This window comes from Colius striatus, chromosome 16 (assembly GCF_028858725.1).
Source record: "Colius striatus isolate bColStr4 chromosome 16, bColStr4.1.hap1, whole genome shotgun sequence".
Lineage (NCBI taxonomy): Eukaryota > Metazoa > Chordata > Aves > Coliiformes > Coliidae > Colius > Colius striatus.
In genome coordinates, this window is record NC_084774.1 from 8,625,725 (window position 1) to 8,639,284 (window position 13,560).

The 13,560-nt window shown below is 66.8% G+C and overlaps 2 protein-coding genes across 4 annotated transcripts; both read right to left on the bottom strand.

Annotated features, from left to right (window-relative positions):
- Positions 1 to 3,354, bottom strand: SCRT2 (scratch family transcriptional repressor 2). Its single transcript, XM_062009301.1, has 2 exons — positions 3,231 to 3,354; positions 1 to 1,022 (listed from the first exon to the last, which is right to left on the bottom strand). The coding sequence occupies exons 1-2, from the start codon at positions 3,352 to 3,354 to the stop codon at positions 316 to 318; spliced, it is 831 nt and encodes a 276-aa protein (XP_061865285.1). The 3' UTR covers positions 1 to 315.
- Positions 3,355 to 6,809: 3,455 nt separating this feature from the next.
- On the bottom strand, positions 6,810 to 9,756 carry SLC52A3 (solute carrier family 52 member 3). 3 transcript variants are annotated; one of them, XM_062009087.1, is made up of 5 exons: positions 9,693 to 9,756; positions 9,231 to 9,386; positions 7,721 to 8,764; positions 7,342 to 7,465; positions 6,810 to 7,209 (listed from the first exon to the last, which is right to left on the bottom strand). In XM_062009087.1, the coding sequence occupies exons 3-5, from the start codon at positions 8,719 to 8,721 to the stop codon at positions 6,997 to 6,999; spliced, it is 1,338 nt and encodes a 445-aa protein (XP_061865071.1). In that variant the 5' UTR covers positions 8,722 to 8,764; positions 9,231 to 9,386; positions 9,693 to 9,756; the 3' UTR covers positions 6,810 to 6,996. The 3 variants fall into 3 exon arrangements, with proteins under 3 accessions (XP_061865071.1, XP_061865070.1, XP_061865072.1); XM_062009086.1 differs by lacking the exon at positions 9,693 to 9,756 and adding an exon at positions 9,572 to 9,684; XM_062009088.1 differs by lacking the exon at positions 9,693 to 9,756 and having other exon boundaries at positions 9,284 to 9,557.
- Between the last annotated feature and the right edge of the window lie 3,804 nt (positions 9,757 to 13,560).

Below are 13,560 nucleotides of genomic sequence, written 5' to 3' on the forward strand. Positions count from 1 at the left end.
GGCTGGGAGAGGAAAGTCTCTCCTGGGTCTGGAAGAGATCCCCGGGCGAGTCCCCTGCAGAGAGACCTGCCTGGCTGCAGGGGGGCTCGGGGACCTGCGGGCAAGGAGCTGGGTCCCATTGAGGGCCCGGAGGCATCTGGGCCCTTCCCAGGACATGCTGGGGCTCCCTCCTCCCAGGAGGGGAGCGGGAATGTGTCCTCCAGCCACGGCACAGCCACAAAACGGCTGGCTGGAGCTGCAGGAGCGCTGGCATGGGGAACGGGCTGGGGCTGGGGACGGCAATAGGGCTGGGGATGTGCCACAGCGGGCTGGGAGCTAGTTCCCTATTGCACAGCTGTGTTCGGAGCCCTTGAAGCAGGCGGACTCGTAGTGCTTGTTGAGGTACGACTTGAGGGCGAAGGTCTTCTCGCACTGCTTGCACTTGTAGTGCTTGAAGGCGGAGTGGGTCTGCATGTGGGCGCGCAGGTTGGAGCGGTCGGCGAAGGCTTTGCCGCAGTGGGAGCAGCCGAAGGGCTTCTCCCCGGTGTGCGAGCGCATGTGGCCCTGCAGCAGCCAGGGCCGGCTGAAGGCTTTGCCGCACACGTCGCACTTGTGCTTGAGGTTGTGGGTGAGGACGTGCATGGCCAGGGCGGGCATGGACACGTAAGCCTTGCCGCACGTGGGGCATTTCCTCGCCATCTTGCTGTCCAGGCTGCGGTGGGTCTGCTTGTGCCGGCTGAGGTTGGAGGAGGTGGCGTAGGTCTTGCCGCACTCGGGGCAGGAGTGACGGTGGCTGCCGCGGCGCTGGCTCTCGCTGCGCCGGCGCGACCGCCCGTCCGTGATGAAGAAGGCATCCATGGAGTAGCTGTCCGTCACCGCCGCCTCCCCGTTGAAGTAGCGGGCGGAGAAGCTGGACTGGGGGCTCTCCGGGTCGCTGTACTCCTCGTGGCCCGGAGCGTAGGCTGCGTCCGGCGGCGGCGGCGGCAGCCCCTGCTTCTTGTCGGTGTCATAGCCGGCCGGCGCCAGGCAGTGCTGCAGGTACCCTGTGGGGACAACATAGAGGGGTCACCGTCCCTCTGGGCCTGCCCCGTGGGGAAAGCCACACGTCCAAAACGCCCACTGAGGGTGCAGAACCAGGGACATCTCCCCCTACATCAGTCCGTGCCCCTGCTCAGCCCTGGAGCTGCCCCATCTGCTCCCCACTGGTTACTGCCACATCTGGGTCCCATCTCGTGAGGCTGCCCTGGGTGGGAGCAGGGGTTGGGGCTGTGGCTGTGGGGGGTCCCTGTGGGGTGTCCAGCTGTGCCTGCCCTGGTGCCATCCCACTGCCCCTGCTGCAGGCAGCCCCCAGGGCCATCAGCCCACAGACAGCTGTCGGTGCCGGAGCCTCATTGTTCACCAGGGCAGGCATGGGTAATGAGCTCCTGTCCTCCTCCTCGCCTCTCAAAACCCCAGGGCAGCCAGGACAAGGGGGAAGAGGCTGCCCCCGGCACCCTTTTCCCAGCAAAGGGGCTGAGAAAGGTCCCCTGCCTCCCCCTAGCCCCTCCAGGGGCTGCTCCCTGGGGACGGGGCAGGACCTGGAGGGCTGCAGCACTGGGCTTCTGCCGAGGAGAGGAACCCACAGCCCCTCAGGTGCATGGCAGGGATCAGGTGCCACTCCAGTAGTGTCACCGCTGTGTGACATTGGTGCAGCTCTGCTCATGGCCTGGCTCTGGGTAAGGGATTCCTGACCCATGTCAGAGTTGGTGACGTGTGAGCATCCCTGTGCCCCCGTGCTGGCACACCAAGGTCACTGCAGGAGGAGCAGTACAGCCCTCTCTCTGCCAGGCCAGTAACCCCCCCCCGGGACACAATGCCACCCCGGGACCCCCAAACCAATCTCGGTGGTCTTCTGCCTTGTACAGCTGCTTCAGAGGACACATCCCTGCTGGCAGTGACCTGGGGGGCAATTGGGGGGCTGGGATGGGTGCACAGCCAGGCCTACCTGTGCATGCTGGCAGGGCAGCGTGGGCACTCCACCCCCGCTGCAGCTGAGCATCCCCTAAATCCAGTTCCCCCTCATCCACGGCCCCCCCCTGCCCAGGGCTAGTGATCCCGCAGAGGCTGGGGGTGGCTGCGGTGGGGAGGGGGCTGCAGGGCGAGGGCAGAGCTTGGCCCCCCCGTCCCCACGCACGGTGCTGACAGCGCGGGCTGTGCGGAAAGCGCTCTGCTCAGCAATTTCTCACGCTGCCTCCGAGCATGCAGCAAGGTTATTTCCAGGAGAGCAGCGTCGGCAGCTTCTGCCCAGCTGCAGCACATCCCTCCCCCACTGGCTCTTGGCTCCCGGTGGGGGGTGGGATGCAGAGGAACTCCCTCCTCGAGCCAGATGAGCCCCCAGCAGAGAAAGGCCACCAAAGGCCGGGGTGCGGCAACAAGAAAAAGGGGGACAAGCAACGCAGCGGTCGGGCAATGTTGGCTTGTGCGTGGCTGGATCAGGCCCATTCCTGCATCCAGCTCGGCCTCCTTGTCCCCTGAGCAGCCAGGACCTGCCAGCCCACGGCTCGCGACGGCCCCCCACGTCCCCCCTCTGACAGGGCAGGTCCCTGGGCCACCCGGTCGGGGGTCTCTGTCGAGACACCCGCTGGCTCCCAGAGTCCGCCTCGGTGGCAGGACGAGGCTCCGGGGACCCCGGCCACCCCCCAGCCCAGCAATTTGTAGCTCTCGCCGCCTTGCGGGGAGGGGTCTGTCCCCCGCACCTTTCCCTTGCCTGCTCTTCGTGCCCCGGGGAGGCGACGACCCCCACTGCGCTCCGGGGGAGGGGGGCTCGGGGCACGGCTGCGAACAATGAAACCCGCAGGCACGGCGAGGCTCCCGCTCCCCCCGCCTGCCCCCGCCGCTGCTTCGTGCCCCCCTCCCCAAAAACCGCTAAACTCGCGGTGGAGAAGAGCCCGGCCCTGGGGGCAGCGGGGCCGGCCGGGGCAGCGTGGGCTGCCCACGGGGGCTGCCGCCGTCACGCAGGGGATGTTTCCCCAAGGACCAACTTCGGCAGCGGCCGGTGGCCCCGGAGCGGAGGACAAGGGGAAGAGGGATGACCCCGCATCTCCCCCCCCCCGCGACGCCCGGCTGCAGGACACAACGCCGGCGACCCCCGAGAACCGCCCCTCTTTCCCCCCCGCGTCCCCTCCCCGCCACGGGCTCCCCCGGTGCCCCGCCGGTCCTACACACAATAGCGACGTGGGGATCCCTTCCGTAGCCCCCGGCCCCGCACTCACCATCGCCGGCGGCGGGGCCGGGCAGCGCGTAGGGGGGCTCCAGGGGGGCGTAGGGGGGCGCGGGGGCCCCGGCGGCCGGGAACGCCTCCGCCTTCAGCTTCTTCACCAGGAAGGAGCGGGGCATGGCGGGGCCGGGCCGGCGCCCTCAGCGCTGGACAGCTCCGGTACCGGCACCGCCACCGGCCCCGCCGCCGGCCCCCGGCCCCCGCCGGCCCGGCCCCGCGCTGCGCCCGGCGCTCCGGCCCCGGCTGTGCGGGCGGCGAGGCGCGGGGAGCCGAGTGCGAGGGGCGGGGAGGCGGGCAGGCAGGCAGCGGGGAGGAGGAGGAGGAGGAGGAGGAGGAGGAGGAGGGGAGGAGGAGGGGAGGAAGGCAGGCGGCCCTGGGAGGGGGGGAGGGGGCCGCTCCGCCTGGCCGCGCCCGGAGCCCCCCCCGGAGCCCCCCGAGCCGCCGGCAGCGCCGGGTGCCTCAGGCATCGCGGCAGTGTGGGGTCCCGGTCCCTCGGTTCCCCCCTTCCCCAGCCACGGACAATGGGGACACGCGAGAGGGGGGTGTGGGGGGTGGGACACGCTGCTGCCTCCCACCGCCTTTGTCTCCCTGCCGCCAGCCCCCAGGGCCTGTGAAGGACGGGGCTGTGGGCAGGGGTCCCCATCCCTTGTCTCTGTCCCTGCTGCCTGTCCCTGATTCTTGCCCTTTTCTCCTGTCCCTGTCCTTGCTCCCTGTTCCCTGCCCCCATTCCTGTCGGTCTCCTCTGTCCTCATCTCCATCTCCTATCCCTTTCCACTCACCCCTTTCCCTTGTTCCTCCCCCTGCCTCTTGTTGTGTGTCCCCATCCCTCTACCCTGCCCTTACTTCTGTCCCACCTCGGTCCCATCCTTGTCCTTGCCCACTGTCCCTTTCCCACTCCCCATCCCTCTCTCCTGTCCCTTTTCCCACCTTCTCTCCCTTTCCCCTGTCCGTGACCTTCGCAGCCCACAACAATGGCTGGGCCCGTCGGTGCATTGTTCCTGCCAGAGCCTCCCCTCCCCTCCCCTGGCTCTGTTGCCGCTCTCCCTAGAGCAGGATGAGGCCCTGGTCCTGCGGGCAGCTGGTGGCCTAGGACTGGCTCTCCCTGGAGCTATGCTGGCTGGGTGCTGGTGGGTGACACCAGGACCTGGCTGGCAGCAGGCCCTGTTCTCCCCAAGCCCTGTGCTATGCTCAGAGCGTTGCAGCACTTGACTAAGGACAGTCCCTCATCTGTCACTGCAGGCAGAGCAGTGGCACAGTCAGCACAGGGCAGCCCTGGGCACCCCAGGCTGTGAGAGGCACCAGACTCTTTGGTCAGGCACGTGGCATCAGGCCTGGGTTCAAAAGCATCCCCCCTATGCTGTCACCCTGGGGCTGCCTGCTCACAGCTGTGTCCCCTCCTTCAGTTGTGCTCAGAGTCACGGCTGGGGCCATCCCTGTGTCACATCAGGTCAATGGGACCCTGCTCACTGCTTTGTGTGTCACCCCCCAGCTCAGAGCATCCCACAGCATCCCACAACACACAATCCCATGGCCTCAAGCACCCCATAGCTCAGACCATCCCACATTTCACAGCCCAGGGCATCCCACAGCACCCCACAACCCTGAGTACCCCATACACAGCCCAGGGTATCCCATAGCCCCGAGTACCCCAATACACAACTCATGGCATCCCACAGTATTCCATAGCCCAGAGCATCCCACAGCCCAGAGCCCAGGGCATCCCACAGCCCACGGCATCCCATGGTCCTGGCTACCCCACATTCCACAGCCCGGGACACCCCGCAGCACCCCCGCACCACCAAGCCCTCTCCCAGAGCCGGGGGTCCACCCGGGGGCTGCTCCCCACGTGTGCTGAGCCCTGCCCTGCCCGTTCCCGCGGTGCTCGGGGCTGTCCCCGGTCCCGTCTGGCTCTTGCCAAGTTCAAGGTGACCTTTGCGGAGGTGCCGCGGTGGCCGCGTCCCGCCGGGCGACCCCGGGGCCGCTCCTCCCCGCCCCCCCGGGCCCCCCTGCCCGGTTTCGTTGCCGGCGTGTGCCCGGCGCTCTCCTCCAAGGCGCGTTTGCAGAACGGGCCATTACTTACGCCCTAGTTGGGCCGGGCCCGCCCGCTGCCCGGGGATTTTGTCTCTCTCCAGGCTGTAGTGTAATAAGGGAGGTAATTAAGTGTAAAAGACAGGGGGAGGGAGGGCTGGGAGAGGGGGAAGAGGAACCTGGATCCTTTCAGAGGCAGAGGACTGAGATAATGTATGTTAATAACCTGCAATCAGTCCTGCCGAGCTGTGCTAATATTGCTGACTGCAGCGGCTGGGCCCCCCTAAACCTGCCCCCGCCGCCGTGGGGAGGGAGGGAGGGGAGCTCCAGAAGAAAGGCTCAGCCTTTCTCCTCTCCTGCCGACGGGTTTGTGCCTTCCTGAGCAGCTGTATGGAAATAATTCCCATCGGAGGCAATTGTTTTCCCGGCGAGAGGGAGGGGGCAGCGGGTGTCCAGGGGGTCTTTAGGGGCTGCCAAGGGCAGGAGCATCCTCTCAGGGTGCAGCAGAGTCCCTGTATGGGGTCCCCATGGGATGCATCCCGGGATGAGATGAGATGCCCCGTGATGCCCTCCCGCCGATCTTCAGCACCCTCTCCCCTCCCCTTTGTCCCCCCCAGAGCCAAATCCTGCACACGTGCTGCAGTGGGGTAGGGCAGGAGCTGTGGGGGATGCCCGGTGGTGCGGGGGGGGGCACAGCCCTGGCTCCTCCCGCCCGGGGGCTGTTGGCCATTACTATTCCAGCCACGCGCTACCCGGAGGTGGCCAGGGCGCAGCCGGAGCCCCAGAGTGGCTCCAATCGTGGCTCTGGGGCTCGCCAGGCGCGGGGCTGCCGGAGCAGATTGTCAGACAAAGGGCCGGGGACAAAGGCCCGGCTGCCTCGTGCCATGGGGAAGGGGCGCAGGCGCGTGCCAGGCGCGGCCACTGGCCTGCTACGGGGCTGATGTTGCCCCCCATGCCCCGGTGCCTAGCTGGCCCCCACCTCGGCTGGCACAGTTGGATCCAGGGTGGCACAGCCTTCTCACGGGTCCTGTGCCACCTCCCTGACCGGTGCTGCAGCCCCTCTCTGTCTGTGCACCCCCAGCGCTGCCATCTCGGGGTGCAGTGGGGCTGGCACAGGGTGCAGTGGCACACAGGGCTGTGAGGAGGGTGCAGGAAGCACAGACAGGGTCACAACAGGGTGGCAAACACCAGGCAGGTCCCACTCTACCTCTGTTTCCCAGCTATTGCTGAGGTCCTTGGAAAGCCCCCTGCCCCATGTGCCCCCCACAGCCCCTCTCCCCATGCCCAGGGCAGGGCAGGCTCTGGCACAGCCTTTGTCCCCGCAGCTCACTGCAAACCCACCATCCCAGGCGCAGCTGCTGCCTCCACCACGATGCCAAACGGTGCCAGACTCCCCCAGGGGAAGGGCCAGGAGGGACGTGGCCCCAGCCAAGCGGTCCCCAGGCGGGGGACACTGGCAGGGGCAGCCCCTCCCTGCCTGCCAGCATGGCAAGAGCACGGGGACAGCAGGGAGGCCGAGGGCTGAGCAAACATCTTCTATTGAGAGGAACCTTTGAACGTGACAGGGACGCTCTGTGCCCGGGCTGGGGACAAGGCCACGGGGCTGCTCCCACCCAGGGACGTGGCAGAGCCCGCTGAGGAGCTGTGCCCGCAGCCACCCCGCAGCCAGCGCTGCCTCACTGGGCTGGGAGGTGTGTGCTGGCACGCAGGGGCCGTGCAGGGGCCCGTCCCACTCACACTGGGCACGGCAGGTTGCAGTAGTCGGCGGATTTGAAGAAGCCGTAGACGTTGACGAGGGGGAACATGAGCAGGGCCCCGAGGAGGGAGCCCAACTGCTCCACCGCCCCGTAGAACAGCAGCGCGCTGCGGCTGCAGCTCCGCAGCATCACCCCGGCCATCACCTTCATGTAGGAGAGGGTCCCGGTGAACAGCACCCAGGAGAGGACCTGGCAGCGTGGGGGGAGAGCGGTCAGCAGGGCTGGGGGGGCCCCACCGCGGGGACGGGGGATGTTGTGGTGAGGCCGGGGCTGGGGGTGGCCCCAGAGGCCTCCCCAGGTGAGAGGGACCCCGTGACTTACAATGATGGCATCGCCCCACTGGGACTGCTGGAGGAGTGGGCACGGGCTCATCACCGCGATGGCCATGTTGTAGGCACCAAAGCCCGTCCCTGCCACTGTGAGGATGCCCAGCAGGACCAGGGACCTGCAAGGGACATGTGAGTGACACCAGGCAGCACTGCCAGCCCACCCCTGGTGAGGGGCACAGACTCGTGGCACAGCCTGTCTGGCTCTGTGCTGGCTCCATCCTCGGGTGTCTCTGCTCCCAGGGTATGGGCAGCCATGAACTCTCTCCCACCCAGCACCCTCCCCCCCACACCCCATTGCAAAGCAGGGGCCGTTCTTGGGGCAGGAGCCCCTGTGGTGCACCCCACCATGGCCCTGGTGCCCCACTACCTACCTGCTAGGCAGGACCATGGCCACGATGCAGGCGAGAGGGTTGGCCATGGAGCTGAGCGTGGCCACGAGGTGGTAGGTGGTGTGGCCATAGGGCAGGCTGGAGTAGGACTGCACAGATGGCAGGACCCCGTTGGTCAGAGCAGACACCCAGGCGAGGAGGAGGTAGATAATGGTGAGCTTGGGCAGCGAGTAGGAGACCTTCTCCTGCAGGATGTCCTGAGGCCCCTTTGCATCCTTCGGGCATGGGCTCAGCTGTGGCCCAGCTCCCTCGTCAGGGATCTGGTCAAATGAGCTCAGCACAATGTTGCTGGGAAACAGCTCCTGCTGGGAGAGCTCCCACATTTTGGGCTGCCTGGTGAGGAAGAAGAAAGCTAGCAAGCAGGCCAGCATCATTGCAGTCAGGAGAAGGAAGAAGAGGAGGGTGGAGAAGTTGGCTGGGTGGTACTCGGTCTGCAGATGGAAATCAGTGCTCTCCACGGTCTGGTTGCCGATGGTGACGTTGACACAGCTGGAGATGCCAGAGCCCTGGCCCAGGGCGATGAGGGCAGGGATCAGCCCGCTGAGCCCTTCGCCTATGAAGAAGGTGGTCAGGTACTGGGGCTGCAGCTGCATCATGAAGGGCAGGAAGGTGACGGAGGAGGTGCAGTCCACCAGGGCCAGGAAGAAGGTGAGGAGCAGGAAGGCGATGCTGTGGGACGTCCCAGCAATGGTGGATGTGTACTTCCAGAAGAAGGCCAGGAGCAAGCAGGACAGGACACCCAGAGCCACAATCACATAGATCACAGTCACCTCCTTCAGCAAGCCAGGCCGAAAGCGATGCATGAGGGTGATGAAGAGCGGCCCCACGTTGGCCATCTGGATGATGATGGTGATGTAAGAGGGCAGGTCCCACTGCTCCGGCAGCACCATCACCAGCAGCGGCAGCTCAACCCACAGCCCGTTGATGGCCACCCAGGAGCCTGTGCCGAAGATGCAGGCGAGGAGATGGGTGAGCAGTGCCATGGCTCAGGGCTGGGTGTCCAGGCCTGGGGGCAATGCCGCTGTGCTGTGGGAAGAGACTTCAGTCAGTGGTGGGGTGAGACCTGAACCCCCACCTTGCACACCAACTCTGGCCTCCCGTGACCGCTGCCTATGTTCCCCTCCGGCAGGTAGGCAGGCAGGGAGGCAAACAGGCAGGGAGGCAGCTGGGCAGGCAGTTAAGCAGGTAAGGAGGTAGGCACAGCAGCTCCTTCCCAACACGTCATGGAGGGGTGGGACCCACAGAGCAGGATGACCTTCTGCCAGCCCAGCCTGGCCTCTTTGCCGCCTGTAAGCCCTGGGGACCCCCTTGCTCCTGTGCCCTCCTGCACTGGCTGCGGGACCCGCTGGGCTCCCCCTGGGCCCCGTCCCGGAGAGCTGAGGCTCGGCAGCACCGAGCGCAGAGGCAGGATGGGACCCATCTGGGCATCGAAACGGCTCCAGCCCGGGGTGCGGCACGGTGCAGCCCGGCACGGGGTGAAGATGGCTCTCACCTAGGGGCCGAGAAGCCTGGGCAGCGTGCTCTGCCGGCAGTGCAGGCTCGTACCTCCCACCGCATTCGCAGGGCAGGGCGAAGCTGCGCCCGTCTCCTCCCCGCCGAGTCCCCCGCGGTCGCGTCAGGTTCCGGTGGACGCGGGGAGCCGAGGCACCTGCAAACCAACCTGGGCTCATACCGGCCAGCTGAGTCAGCCGCGAGCCGGCCTCATTCCCTGCCCGCCCCGGGACCGGCCCCCGTCCCTGTCCCGCGTCCCCGTGTCCCCGCAGCGCGGCCGCGGCTCCGCGCCCGCCGGAGGAAACGCTCCAGGGGCTGAGTCAGACGGGTGCAACGACCCACCCACGGCTCCGGCCCCGGCGGGGAGGGGACTCCAGCACGCAGCACAGACACAAGGAGCCAAAGGGGGAGCGACCTCCCGTTTTTTTCCCAGCCCCTCGGCAGTGTGCGAGGGGGGACTCACTGCGCGGCGGGGCCCGGCGGCAGCACGCGGGAGGCTGCGGGTCCTGGCTGCGGGGGCGGGGACGGGCGGCCGCGCGTCACCAGCTCCGGATGCGGCCGGGTGACGGCCCGGCCTCGCTCTGCTCCGCTCGGCCTGGCCCCGGATGGCAGGGTCCCCCCGGGGGGTGGCCGGGAGGGACCCCCGCACCCTCTCACCACGTGCTCGGGGGTCCAAAGTTGCGTTTCGGAGCGTTTGCCCTTGGAAGGGGGGGGACGGGGAGGGAGGGGGGTCCCGGCAGCTCCCTGGGGGACACGAGCTGCGGGGTTAGCCGGCGGCCGGCGCGGGGTGTGAGGAGATCAAAGCGGTAAGAAAACGCGAGGAAAGGCTCTGAAGTCCTGGAAGGATGGGGGGGGTGGGGGGGTGTGTTTCCTCACTTCCGGAGCGGATCCTCGCAGCCACAGGCACCGGCTCAGCTCGCAGCCGTTGCACCTTCTGCAGAGCAGGGCAGGGGCTGGGGTCAACCTGGGCATGGGGGCACAGATGGAGGGGGCAAGGGGCTCAGGACCCCACCCCACACTCATGTGTTCCTTCTCAGTGGGTCCCCAGTTTTCTCCAGGGTCAGCCTTGGGGGTCCCTCTCCCACCTCTCCACCGCTGAGCCCAGCTCATCCCCAACCCTGGGCACCGACTGGGGCCTTGCAAACTGTGTGCCGGTGGCCAAAGTCCAGCTGTGTCATCTTCAGCTTCCAGCCACCTCCTGCCTTCTCTCTGCCAGCTCAGGGGCAGCTCGGGCGCTGCCCTGCCCTGGGGGGCACCCCTGCCCTCTGTGCTGACATCCCGGGGGTGCCAGGGACAGCCCCGTCCCTGCCGCCTGCCCGGCTGTGCCCAGGGGTACTGCCTGTCCCAGCGTCACTGCTGGCCCTGTGCCCCCCCGGCTTGGCCAGGTGCCAGGGATTATTCTTGGTGGTGTCCTGGACTTTGCACTTGTCCCTGTCTGAACTGTGTCCCACCTATTTCAGGCTGCTTCTTGCAGGTGCAAATGTCAGCCAGTGACAATGCGTGTCAACCGCTGGGGATCTCTGCAGGCTCATGGGCTGAGGACCTTCCAGCATGGCCACGGGCCTGTTGTCCCTCGTTGGGTGCATTGAGGGGATCAGCACCTCTGACTCCACATCCAGCCAGATGGGACCTGGCCACCAGCCGAGCCGTGAGGCAGTTGCACCATCTGGGAGGTGAAGGAGACAGAGGCTACGTCACCCCCAGAGCATAACCCCCTGAATCCCATCCCAGCACCCACAGCCCCGGGATGCCTCACGGCGGCTCTTCCCCCAGCACCCACCGGGTGTCGCTGGGAGAGCGGCTGTAGCCCTGCAAAACCTGGGGCTGACTTCTCTAGAGGCCTCCCTGCCTGCCCTCCCTCCCTTCCTCCCTCTCCGCCTCCCTCCGTCCCTCTCTGCCTGTGCTTCGTCCCTCGGGTGCTGCAGCCGCCTCTGCACCCTGCCCTGCTCCTGCCTCCATCCCTGTCCCAGCCGTGGGGTTGCAGCAGGGACAAGGGTGTCCCTGTGCCCCTGGGTCTGCAGGGATGATGCTGGCACAGCTCAGTGCCCATGGTGAGGGCACAGTTTCAGGTGCTGCTGTGGTTTAACCCCAACAAGCAGCTCAAGCAGCTCAGCACCCTTCAACCAATCACTCTGCCACAGCCCAGCTGCGTTGATCAGGATGAGGAAGAGAGTGGGAAGGGTAAAAGGGAGGAAGCTCATACCTCCAGGAAGCTCTCAGCTCCTACTGAGAAAATTAACTCTATGCCAGTCCAAACCAGTACAGGAGGACTTGGGAGTGGCGGGAGAAGATCCAAGATGCTGGGAGAAACAAAGTGTGGGGGGCTCAGGCCGGCCCCAGAGCAGCTGAGGTCCCCCTGTGTCCATGGGGACAGAAACAGAGAGGGGACGGCGAGGGGACAGCAATTGTCCTGTGTTTGATTTGGCAGCACAAAGGAGCAGCACAGCCGGCCGTGAGACCCTCCCCGAGGGCGATTGGCTGCGGTGCAGGGCCAGGGGAGCCCGAGGGGGTGCTGGCTACGGGACCCCCGCACCACCCTTCACGCTTCTCACCCGAATGCACCCGACACATGCTGCCTGCCCTGCGAGACGGCTCTGCCCCCGCTGCCCCCTCTCCGTGCTGCAGCTGAGCCCCCCCCCGGCCCCTCACGCCCCCCCGGCCCCTCACACCCCCCCCAGCCCCTCACACCCCCGGCAGATGCGAGCGAGGGCCCCAGGGCAGATGGCAACATTTGGTAGCCGAGCGGTCCTGGCTGCCGGGCTTTGCGGGGCTTTGCTGACCAGGAAACCCCCTCCCCACGCAGCCAGGGCTGGGTATGGGGTGTGCAGGGGGTCCCTGGGGTGGGAACACTGCCCGGACAGTGGGAGGATGTAGGGGGATTTGCAGCCTGGCACAGTGGGGGTCCATCCTTGGCTCATCCCCTAACGTCTGCTTTCAGCTGAGAGCAGTGGGGACGGTCTTGCTGGGCAGGGGAAGGCTGCTCCCCCATTGCTACAGAACAAGGGGGGCCCCTTCACCCCAGGGACCACCCCAGGCAAGTGGGTATGACCCCTCAGACTTTTGGGTTTGGGGATCCGCTGGCAGGTTGCAGCCTCTGGCCCCTGGCAGCCCCCCACCCCCTCTCCCCGAGTCCATTTGCATCCCATTTCCATGTGAAAAGAGCAGGTCAAGTTGAAAGTTGAAAGGCTGGTGGGGGGACGGCCGGGAAGGGGCCGCTGCCGGAGGTGAGACCCCGACAAAAGGGGCCAGATCCCCAGGGCCCGGCGCTCCCCCGGCCACGGGCTGCGGGCCCGGCCCCGCCGGCAGCCGCCATCTGCGGGGCCACCGCCACAGCGCAGACAAAAGCGTCGCGCCCGACGTGTCCCCATCTGTCACCTCCCCGACTGCCGGCCCCGAGCTGCTGCCTGCCGAGAGCAGGGTGCAGGCGGCATCTTTCCCTCTGCCCGCGGGCAATGGGGAGGGAGGCAGTGCCGGGCACAGGGAAGCTGCTCCTCGCCCTGGCAGAGCCCGCGATGGGGAAACTGAGGCAGGAGCAGGCAGGGGGCAGGAGCAGGGGGGATTCCTCTGCTGCAAAGCTGGGTGCAGCAAAGGGCTGCGATTAAACACCAGCAATTAGCACTTGCCAAGAAGAGGGGGTTGGGAGGCTCCTGGCCTGGGGCTGCCCGAGCTGCACAGAGCCTCTGCCTTGCTGCTCCACAGGTGCTGCCGAGCACCACCCAGCACTCACGGGGAGGATTTGGCCTCTGAGCACACTTTTTTCTCCTTGGCGGCTGCATTTAGCTCCCGGGAGGTCCTTGAAGTGGGATGGGGGGAGCCCAGCCTCGAGCCCCTGTGGGAGGTGAGAGGGGGCTCAGTGCCAGCACCCTCCTGTCTCTCTGATTCCAAACACCGTCCCTGCCTCGTCCCTGTGTCCCGTGGGGCAGTGGCTGAGGCGTTGAGCCAGGTCCTGGGGGAGCATTTCTGTAGCAAGTTGCCCTCCCAAAACCCATCAGAGGCTGCTCCCAGGGGAGGGTGAGGCTCCAGGGCGCTGCCTGGCTCCAACACTGCTCCAAAAGCACCCAGCAGCCCAAACATGCCCGGGCAATAATCTGCACCCAGATGGCTTTGCTCAGCTCCTCTCCCTCCACCAGCTCCTTGTCTTGCTTCCAGGAGCAGTTTGAAAAGTGCAGGGCTGTAATGGAGCTCCACGTGCTGCGTGTCCCAAACGCTCAGCCCCTCTGCACAGAGCCAGCCCTTGCCATGGGAGATGCCCATCCCACGGGGCTGGCAGCCCCCAGAGCCACCCTGGGGCTGAGTGCAGGCCAGCTTGGTGACCTTACTCCAGTCTGTCA

Coding starts and splice junctions, on each gene's coding strand:
- SCRT2 (XM_062009301.1), bottom strand. CDS start 3,354: ATGCCCCGCTCCTTCCTGGTGAAGAAGCTGAAGGCGGAGGCGTTCCCG. Junction 1,023..3,230: donor CGGCCCCGCCGCCGGCGATG/GTGAGTGCGGGG, acceptor TTGTCCCCACAG/GGTACCTGCAGCACTGCCTG.
- SLC52A3 (XM_062009087.1), bottom strand. CDS start 8,721: ATGGCACTGCTCACCCATCTCCTCGCCTGCATCTTCGGCACAGGCTCC. Junction 7,466..7,720: donor GCCATGGTCCTGCCTAGCAG/GTAGGTAGTGGG, acceptor TGTCCCTTGCAG/GTCCCTGGTCCTGCTGGGCA. Junction 7,210..7,341: donor AGTGGGGCGATGCCATCATT/GTAAGTCACGGG, acceptor CCACGCTGCCAG/GTCCTCTCCTGGGTGCTGTT.